Source organism: Nannospalax galili, unplaced genomic scaffold, assembly GCF_000622305.1.
Source record: "Nannospalax galili isolate Female #2095 unplaced genomic scaffold, S.galili_v1.0 scaffold1256, whole genome shotgun sequence".
Taxonomy (NCBI): domain Eukaryota; kingdom Metazoa; phylum Chordata; class Mammalia; order Rodentia; family Spalacidae; genus Nannospalax; species Nannospalax galili.
This window is the reverse complement of record NW_008337764.1, coordinates 213,995-224,400: the sequence shown is the minus strand read 5'-3', so window position 1 is coordinate 224,400 and position 10,406 is coordinate 213,995. Positions and strand designations below refer to the sequence as shown.

Genomic DNA, 10,406 nt, shown 5'->3' with positions numbered 1-10,406 from the left:
ATCTTTATCTATAAATGATGAAAGTTTATATCTCTCTCTCTCTCTCTCTCTCTCTCTCTCTCTCTCTCTCTCTCTCTCTCTCTCTCCCACCTTCCCCCCTTTCCCTCTCTCTCCTTCTCGTTCCTTTCTCTCCTCTCTTTCTCTCCTCTCTCCAGGGCCTCACTGTGTATTCCCAGCTGGCCTGGAACTCACAGACACCCACCTTCCTCTGCCTCCTGAGTGCTGTACCCCACCACACCCGAGGACTCATCTTTCTTAAATCTCAGTTTTATTATCTATAGGAAGTGATTGACGTGTTTTTGTTGTAGTTGTTGTTGTTATTTGAGACAGAGTTTCCCTGTAGCCCCAACTGCAACTCTGGAATGTAGACAAGGCTGGACTCCATCGTTCAGGAATTAAAGGGGTGAGCTACCACACCCAGTCTGAAATGGTCGATTTGTAATTACAACCAAGTCTTCAGGCTCTGAAATCTGTCACAATACGTTACAGTAGTGTCAGTGGGACTTGGCAGGTAATTGGATGGAAAGAATAAAGTTTCATAAACAACGTTTGAGAGCTTGTGCTATAGTGAATGGGACCGCAGTCCTGCAGCCTCTAGTCTTGCTAACTGGGTGTACCTAGTATACCTGATGCTGACACCGGGGTCTTTAAAAATAGGAAATCTAAGTTCAAATTGATGGGGTTTTTTTCCCATATTTTGTGTCCTAGAGTACGGAAATTAAGATTTCAGTGCTGAGGATACTTTTCAGAGTAAGCCAGTGGCCTGGAGTGAGGCAGCTGTTTTTTGTTTTTTGTTTTTTTTCTTTTAGGAAGTTTACTTTGTGGAGTTTAAGCTTACATAGCATCACTGTGGCATTAACTCGGAAACTCAAGTGGCATTGCAAAGTGCACGTTGACCAATAGGTCAAGAGACGAGAATGGGAGACCAGTTTGGAAGTAGGCAGTGGGTGTGTGTTTTGGAGGGTAAAGGGCCAGAAAACTGCTAAAGGCACCTAAGGTAACTTTCTGGAAAACACTGCTGCTGCTAAAGAGCTGGAGTGTCAAGCATGCAAGCCATTTTCCTGGGTTGTGGCAGGAAGGGTGATCTTTGCAGAGCTCAGTAAACGGGCTGACCAACCTTGGCACCAACCCCTGGGTAGAGGGATCATAGTCCCACTGGGAAGGGACTGACAGGGCCGCCAGAGGCAGGGGTTCCAGGGAGGCGGAGCTGGCCTGGCCCAGGGCACTCTCCCAGGCTCCAGGCAGGCGGCCGGCTGCCTAGCCCTCTCGACCGGTTCCGCAGCAGGAGACCATTCCTCTGGCCAGGCCCTCTTTTCAAGCAAGCTGCAGGCTTGGTCTCGGCCCTAGGAACCGGATAGGCCTCTCCGTGCGCTCTCAACCTAGCCTGCGGGGGAAGGGAGCTGCTTCTAGTCCCGCCCTTTGCGCTGTTTTGCGTTTCTGCGCTTCCGCTGAGTGGCAGTAGAGCTGAGCCAATGAGCGCGTGGGGCGGGCAGGAGCATCAGGTTAGGTTGCGCAGAAGGAGGGGAACTGGTACTGGAGAGACAGCGAGAGGCGAACCACGGCCACTGCAGGTAAAGCCACCTCTGTCGCCTACAGAGGTGAGGTGCAGCTCCTGTTCTCCTTCAGAGCTTGTGAGGCCGCTCAGCCTGCAGCTTGCGTCCTAACATTGCTTCTTACCCAGGCATCCACACCCCCCCACCCCACCCCCCGCATCTTCCCATCTTGACCATCCCCACCCTGGGGGTTGTCCCCCCATAGCTCCTTCCCTCAAGTGCATGTATTTCTCCATTTGGGGTGGAGGAACGGGCTCCAGCTGCCTGACGTCTCGACCTATGCGCCTTGCCGTATGGGCCTTACTGGCAGCCCCCCAGCAGTATGAGCAGGTAATGTGCCTGGCTCCCCCTTCCCACCCCCACCTTCACTCGCCTTTTCCTTTCTGTCAGCCCTCACCTCCTTCCCTTCCCCCAAATGAGTACATAATTTCTGTAGCTTCTCTCTTACTCTTTGAGGAATACATGTTTTTAGGTTTCATAGTTGGCTGTTTTGCTTTCCCTGCTTGTAACGAAGGAACCACTGTTACCAGCCGTATTTGCCCCCAAATGTCTATGTCCCTAATTTAGGTGTGTTTTCTCCTTCAGTAACTGGAAAACAAAAACAGAGTAGCCACACATTTGACAGAAGAGTGAAGGCAGAGAAAATGGCCCGGAATCTTGATCTTTTTAAGGAAGTCTGAGTGTTCCTAAGTAAATAGCTCGATTTCTTCTGGCCTGTGTCTTTCCATCCTGATCCCCCTTCGACCTCAACTTGTGGTTTCATTCACTCTGGATGTTTATTCCTCCTTATAAGATTTGAGAGTATGAGTCTCACAAAGGTTTCCATGGCATAGTTTTTAGTGCTCCCCCGCTACAAATTATATTGGGTTTTGGTTTTCAGCTGTCATTTTATTTTCAAATTTCTTATTTAAATTAAACACCTTCTACCCATTTTGTGTTTTATAGCTGGTATTTGTCTGTCTCCAGCTGATCCTCCTGAAAGAGGTACAGTTTCCAAAGAGATTTATACTTTGAAGTAAAATAGTTTATTCTGCAAATATTTGAGCAGTTAGAGGTTAAGTGGGCATTACTGGTACTTTCTAAAGCTTACAAAAAGCATCAGTATTGCTCAAAGTGGCATTTGTTCATTATCATCCATGGATGGGGCAGTGCAGAGAAATCTATAAATGGAGAGTCATATATAATTTTCTCTGCTAGACAATGCTATGATATCTATTGTAGTGTTTGTTTCTCTTCTATCATGAATGGTAAAGCATGATAAATACCCTTTTGGACTAACATAAAAACTCTGATGCTGCCACGTCTCATAGCCATCTCATGCCGCTTTCTCTTCTGATACCAACCTCCATACAAGTTTGTGGGGTTTTTTTTTAATATTTTATTTATTTATTTTATTTTATTTTATTTTTTTGTCTTTTTGAAACAAGATCTCCCTGTAGCCCCAGCTGACCTGGAACTCGCTATGTAGACCAGGCTGGCCTTGAACTCACAGAGATCTACCTGCCTCTGCCTCCCGAGTGCTGGGATTAAAGGCGTGCACTACCATGCCTGGCTATTTTTATTCTTTATGTGTATGCGTGTATTGCTTGTGTGTAGGTTAAGTGCACCCATGTCGTGCACTGCCTGCAGAGGACAGAAGAGACTGTTGGATCCCCTGGAACTGGAGTTACAGACAGTTGTTAGCTGCCATGTGGGGGCTGGGATTTGAACCCCGGTCTTCTGCAAGAACAGTGTTCTTAACCATTGTGCCATCTCTCCAGCCACCATACATGTTTTTATATATCCTTGCTGGTCAGGATTTTGTCAATTTTACTGAATATCAATAATAACCTAAACAATGACATGTAGAGCTACAAATATAAAGTTGTAATATTAAGTGCACATTTTAAAAACCATTTATCCCTTCCCTCCAGATCCATAAGCTTTTCTCAATGCATATACCTTTCAGGTTGAGAATCACTGCTTTGTGAAAGTATGGAGAGACTGAGATAGGAACATAGAGTAGAATTAAGATCTTTGTGATGTGACACAAACTGTAGAGATGGGCAGGCTGTGCACAATATAAAACAAGGATGGGAACTGGAGCTCTGCGTCTCCAGAAACCCAAGAGCCATGTTAAAGGTGCTAAAGCTCAGAAAATCGATTCAGGCTGACTTCAAGGAGGAACAGAATTCTGTATTTAAGAAAAAGATGAGACAAAGGGCTATGATTGATATAGATAATATTTTTCTGAAGATAACTGGTTTATTTGAAGTTTATGGATAGGTGGTGGCCTTGAATTCCAACCCAAATTGACAGACGTGTTCTTCTCCACTTCCAGTCCCCAAGATTAGAGTCATGAAGTCTGTTAACTTTGTATTATGGAAAATGATTAAGTACAGCCACTAAACTCTGACTTTCCTTTTAAGCACATGCTCACCTTTCTCCCAGGGCAGTGTTGGTCAAGACTGGTGTTCCCCCACAACCTCCCTCCCAGCCTTTTATTCTTAGTATGACAAAGTCTGGTATCATTTCATTATTTAGGTAGTTGCTTTGCCTTGAAACCTCCATAATATCTCCTTATGTGTTTTACCAGGGTTTGAACTGTGGAAAGAAAATTCATGAGATACATAAGCTTGATAATTTAAGCCACATGTGGATTCAGCCACAAGTAGTAAAGGAGAAGTGAGGAAGAAAGTTACACACTTGTGGAGAGGATTCATCTTGTGAAAATCAAGGATCTTTAAACTAAGAGCTAGAAAAGTAGATTAGGATTGAAGAATACATAGGCGATTTATCAAATCGGTCAAGGAGGATTGAACAGTAATGGTACTTTGTATTATGGCTTTAACTCAGTGGCAAGGTTTTTTGTTTTTTTTTTAATTTAAATTTTTTTTAAATTTTTATGTATGAGTATTTTGCCTGCATGCATGCAAGTGCACCATGTGTCTGATATCCACAGACTCCAGAAGAGGGCATCAGATCCCCCAGAATTAGTGTTATGTGCAACTGTTAGTCACCACATGAATGCTGCTAACCGAACCTGGGTCTTTTGCAAGAGCAACCAGTGCTCATAACCAGTGAGCCATCTCCAGTTCAGTGGCAAGATTTTTGGGGGATGAGGGGAGTTTTTGTTTTTGAGACAAGGTCTTGCTATGTGGCCTTGGCTGGCCTGGTTCTCCCTGTGTAGCGCAGCCTGACCTCAAATGCACAGCAGTCCTCCTGCCTCAACCTTCCAAGTGCTGGTGTTACAGGCATGAACCAGTGGTGGTTCATCAAAACCCAGGAAAAATTCTTTTTTTTTTTTTAATATTTATTATTTTCATTTTATGTGTATGATTGTATTGCCTGCATGTATGTGAGTGCACCTGTGTCGTGCATGCAGTGCCACAGAGGTCAAAAGAGGGCTTTGGATTCCCCTGGAACTGGAGTTAAGGACGGTTCGTAGCTGCCATGTGGGTGCTGGGAATTGAACATGGGTCCTCCGCAAGAGTAGTCAGTGCTCTTAACCACTTAGCCATCTTTCCAGCCCCAAATTGAGTCTTAAGAGGCTGAAGAAGTAGGAAGAAGAAATTTGACCCAAGATCAGGTTAAGACCTCATGACTTAATGACCTTATGCCTGTCATCGCGGCACTCAGGAGACTGCGAGAATTGTTGCAAGTTCATGGCCAGCCTGAGCTACACTACAGAGACCTTGTTTCAAAAAGGAGAAAAAAGCCAGATGTGGTGGCCCACACCTTTAATCCCAGCACTTGGGAGGCAGAGGCAGGCGGATTTCTGTGAGTTCAAGGCCAGCCTGGTCTACATAGTGAGTTCCAGGACAGCTGGGGCTACAGGGAGACCCTGTCTCAAAAAGAAAAAAAAAAAAATTCCAGAAATTTTTCAAACTGATTGAGAAGCAAGGGGCAAGTGAAAATGCATTGACATTTGAAGCTTATACTTGAATTATACATAAATAAATCTTTCAAAAAATATATGAAATTGCTATTTTCATTAAAAAGTGAGATCTCTGGCCCCTCCTGGTAGTGCAAGCCTGTAATCACAACTACTTTGTAAGCTGAGGTAGGAGGTTACAAGTTCAATGCCTGCTTAGGCTACAGTGATTTCAAGGCCATTTTAGGCAACTTAGTGAGACACTGTCTCAAAACAAAAAGTTAAGTATGGGCTGAAGATGTAGTTCAGTAGTAAGTAGTAGTGCACTTACTTAGCATGCTGTGTTCATCACCAGTACTGCCAAAAGAAAAATCTCCTGGACAAAGTATTTAGGCCTATGATCCTAGCACTTGGGAGACTGATGCAGGACTGTCAAGCCCAGAGCCAGCTTGGGCAGCATAGGAAGACCCTGTGTTTAAATAAACAGTGTGTTGGGTGAGGCTTGGTGGCCCACGACTTTAATCCCAGCACTTGGGAGGCAGAGACAGGCAGATCTTTGAGTTCCAAGCTAGCCTGGTCTACATAGTGAGTTCTAGGACAGCTGGGGCTACAGGGAGACCTTGTCTCAAAAAGACAAAAAATAAATAAAGTGTGTGTGTGTATGTGTGTGTTTTAAGAGAGATATCTGTTTGTTTTGGGGTCCTTATTGGGGGTGAGAAGATAGGGGAGAATAAGTAAGTACATAGCAAGATATTGTGAAAGGAACAAAACTCCAGGGCAGAAATAGCAGTGGCCTTTGTTTAGTTTCTTGAGGACAGAGTTTCAGTATGTAGCCCAGGCTGGCCTTGAACTCAATATATAGCGTAGACTGGTCTCAAGGATCCTTCTTGCTTCAACCCCCAAAATGCTAGGATTACAGACATGAGCCTCCATATTCATCCTCACTGTAGTTACTCTGTATCACCTAGCTATAGATACTTAGTGTGACTTCTGACAGTAGATGAAAGATGATAAGATAGTAAGGTATAACTATGTTACTAGTAACTAGTAAAAAAGTTGATGAGAGTTAAGGAACTGTATAAAATTACCGAATAGAATTTCATTAAATCAAGAAATACCCATAACTTCACTAATTACCATGTTGAATAATTTGGGGGCAGATACTAGATGAAGCTGGAATGAGCTGCTGGAATCATTTGGCCAGGAGCAAGAAGTGATGTAGAGCTTAAGGCTTGAAGAGCTCAGTTACTGAAGCTAGGAAGATCTTGTTAACACTGGTGGTAATAACTGATACATTGTAATTTTACAGATGTGGCAACTACTGAGAATCAGTTCTGTTGGTGTCAGAGTTTCTGGATTATTCACCCATGTTACAGAGGGTGTTGTTGTTGTTGTATCTTTTTAAAAAATTTATTTATTTATTTTATGTGTATGCATGTATTACCTACATGTAGGTAAGTGTACCCGTGTCGTGCAATGCCCGAGGAGGTCAGAAGAAGCTGTTGGATCATCCTCTGGGACTGGAATTAGGGACAATTGTTAGCTGCAATGTGGGTGCTGGGATTCAAACCTGGGTCTTCTGCAAGAACGACCAGTGTTCTGAACTGCTGAGCCATCTCTCCAGCCCCGTTGTTGTGTCTTTCTGAGACAGGGCCTCCCTGTAGCCCCAGCTGGCCTGGAGATCCCAGAGATCTGCCTGTCTCTGCCTTCGGAATGATGGGATTAAGGGCGTATACCACCATGCCCAACTATAAGCTGGGTATGGTGGCACACACCTGTTATCCCAACCAGGGATAGCCTCAGCTACATACTGAGACCTTTTTACACGCACGCACGCACGCACGCACCCCAGCTTGGAGATTCTCTGAAAAAGTCTTTTGTTAGATCTACATGTGGCTTTGACAAATTTCTTATTTGATGTCTTGAAAATTAGGATAGTCCTATTGGGAGACTTCTAGATGGTCACTGACATCAGATTCAAAACACAAATGGCCCTTTAAATTTTTTCCAGTGTTTATCTATTATTAATGTAGGTATATATGATATACATTTGGGGACGCACTTGAACTCAGGTCACCAGGCTTGTACAGCAAGCACTTTACCCACTGATCATCTCACCAGCCCAACAGCAAGTACTCTTTTTCATATGTTTGCATTATGTAGTATGTAGTTGTATTTTTCCTAGTATTTTCATGAACTTAAAGCCTTAGATAAGGATTTTATAAACATAGTTTTTCAAGATAGGAAGTTCCTCATTTCAGAATCAAGAAATACCCTTTAGTTCTAGGAAGACTGAATGGCTCATTCCAATAATGCAAACAAATATATTTACTATTTATTGAATAGCCAGTATGTATACTATGTCCTGCTGGTTTCTTAGGCATCCATAGTTTTCACCAGTAAGGAATTGTCTCCCAGGGGCTGGGTTATAGTTCTGGAAGGAATACACTACATGTACCCATAATTACTAGTTTTCACATATTTATGACAGTTTTTCAGTAGATGGCAAACAAGCATCTTCAGAAGCATACCTTGTATAACTTTGGACCTTCAGAGGATATGAATAAGAAACTCATCTTAGTAAAGCAATATAAATACTTTAAGTAAGGTATAAATAATGGCATGGGCATTTAAAGGAAGCAGAGGATCACAGATTGCTCGGCTGTTAAAAGGGTAAAGGCTCAGTGGGGGTGGTGGCACACACGCCTTTAATCTCAGTACTTGGGAGGCAGAGGCAGGCAGATCTCTGTGAGTTCCAGGCCAGCCTGGTCTACATAGTGGGTTCCAGGACAGCTGGGGCTACAAGGAGATCCTGTCTCTAAAAGACAAAAAAACAAAAAGGGTGAAGGCTCACTTTTTGAGGCAGAACAGCTTTGGGGGTGGGCAGTGTGTCTACTGGAAGAGATATGAGGCATGGGGATAAAGGGGTGGGGGAGGCTGTGTAGATTAGTTGGGCAGGAATATTGAATATATAGGTAATGATAAGAAGAAAAAGTTGGGAATGTAAAGGGGGCCCCATGGCGTAGTGGTGCACGCCTTTAATCCCAGCATGCAGGAGGCAGAGGCAGGTGGATCTCTGAGATCCAGGCCAGCTAGAATTACATTGTGAGAACCTGTCTCAAAAAAAAAAAAAAAAAAAAAAAGATGTCTAAGATTTCTTGAAGAAAAGACGTGGGAATAAAATGCAAAGTTGATAAGTTTAGAAGAATAAACTTGGTGAAACTTCCCAAGTAAACTATCTCTAAAGGCTTGATTAATTCTGTGTTATGAGCTTGGTAAACATGAGTTACTTTTGCCAATTGTGAGTAAAAATATCTGAAATACAAGAAAAATTTATAAAAAGGTATTTATCCAAAAACTTTAATCTATCTGTAGAGAAATGCTCTTTGTACGTTTTTGAGTTGTGCCAACGTAACAACCGACACTGAGAGGTGAGCAAATATTAAATATCCTTATCCAAAAAAGACAGTTGTAAAAATACATGGACAGAAATAAGCTAAATGTGCTTGACAGATACAGACTTCAAGGTGTGTAGATGAAAAAGCAAAAAGGAAAGTAGTTTACTTCTTAGTTATTAGTTTTAAGACAGAAATATGGATGGATGTCTGTAGAGTTCCCAGATTTCCTCCTTTTTACTTAATGCAAATGGATGTTAAGGTGGTACTTTAGAAGGAGAACTTTTCTCTAAAATCAACTTCTTTTTCATTCATGTTTCTATTCCACAGCAAGAGTTCTGCCATCTTCTTTGAAGACCTAACCATCCTGCTCCATGAAGGTCAGGACAGTCTGACATGCACTTCTTTCTTGCCTCTTCACTCAACAAGTAGTCATCATCTATTGTGTATATTTTTTTCTTAATAGGGAAGGGGAGGGGAGAACTAGTTCCCCCCCTCCCCTTCCCTCCCCAGACCTTCAGCAAATACCCTGTATTACTTTCTCAAGATGGCAGACCCCATCATGGATCTATTTGATGACCCAAATTTATTTGGCCTGGACTCTCTGACTGATGACAGCTTTAACCAGGTCACTCAAGACCCCATTGAGGAAGCCCTTGGACTGCCAAGCTCTCTGGACTCTTTGGATCACATGAACCAGGATGGTGGAAGTGGTGATGTGGGGAGTTCATCAGCAAGTGACCTAGTCTCCCCACCAGAAGAAGTATCCCCTACTGAACTTCCCAAAGAATCTACAGCTTCAGCTCCAGAATCCTTAACCTTGCATGATTATACCACTCAGCCTACCAACCAGGAGCAGCCAGCCCAACCTGTCTTACAGACATCAACACCAACATCAGGACTTTTGCAGGTCTCCAAGAGCCAGGAGATCCTGAGCCAAGGGAATCCTTTCATGGGTGTCTCTGCCACAGCTGTCTCCCCCAGTAATACTGGAGGGCAACCATCTCAGTCAGCCCCTAAGATTGTTATCCTTAAGGCCCCACCAAGCTCCTCAGTCACAGGTGCCCATGTGGCACAAATTCAGGCCCAAGGTATCACCAGCACAGCTCAGCCCCTGGTGGCTGGCACAGCCAATGGTGGAAAAGTCACTTTTACCAAAGTGCTAACTGGCACACCCCTTCGACCAGGTGTTTCCATTGTCTCTGGTAATACAGTGTTGGCCGCCAAGGTCCCTGGGAACCAAGCTGCTGTTCAGCGCATTGTCCAGCCCAACCGACCAGTAAAGCAGCTGGTCCTCCAGCCAGTTAAGGGTTCAGCTCCTGCTGGAAACCCTGGGGCCACAGGGCCCCCACTGAAGCCTGCAGTTACACTGACCTCTACACCTACCCAGGTGACTTGAGTGAAAGGGGGAGGTAAATTGTGGTTTCATGAGGGGCCCAGGAACTGAGGAGGGAGGGGAAGAATGTACCAGAGCTAGCTCTAGGAAATCCAGGGGCACTTTTTTGAGGCAATGTCTTATTCTAGCTCAGGCTGGCCTCAAACTCCTGCATCAGCCTCCAACTGTTGGGATTACAGGTGTGAGCCACCTTTGCTTTTTATCCATGA

The 10,406-nt window shown here is 44.0% G+C and overlaps 1 protein-coding gene across 6 annotated transcripts in view; it reads left to right on the top strand.

The window, feature by feature from the left end:
* Chd8 (chromodomain helicase DNA binding protein 8) overlaps positions 1–10,406 on the top strand; it is a 63,305-nt gene that overhangs the window by 11,199 nt on the left and 41,700 nt on the right. For 2 of the 6 annotated variants that reach the window (XM_017798057.2, XM_029563369.1), the window contains exon 2: positions 9,132–10,191. In XM_017798057.2, coding sequence (XP_017653546.1) covers positions 9,349–10,191 — 843 coding nt within the window. In that variant the 5' untranslated portion in view covers positions 9,132–9,348. Of the gene's footprint in view, positions 1–1,500; positions 1,572–2,498; positions 2,538–9,131; positions 10,192–10,406 lie in introns of those variants that run through there. The other 4 variants (XM_029563370.1, XM_017798058.2, XM_029563371.1 and 1 more) reach the window with 4 other exon arrangements.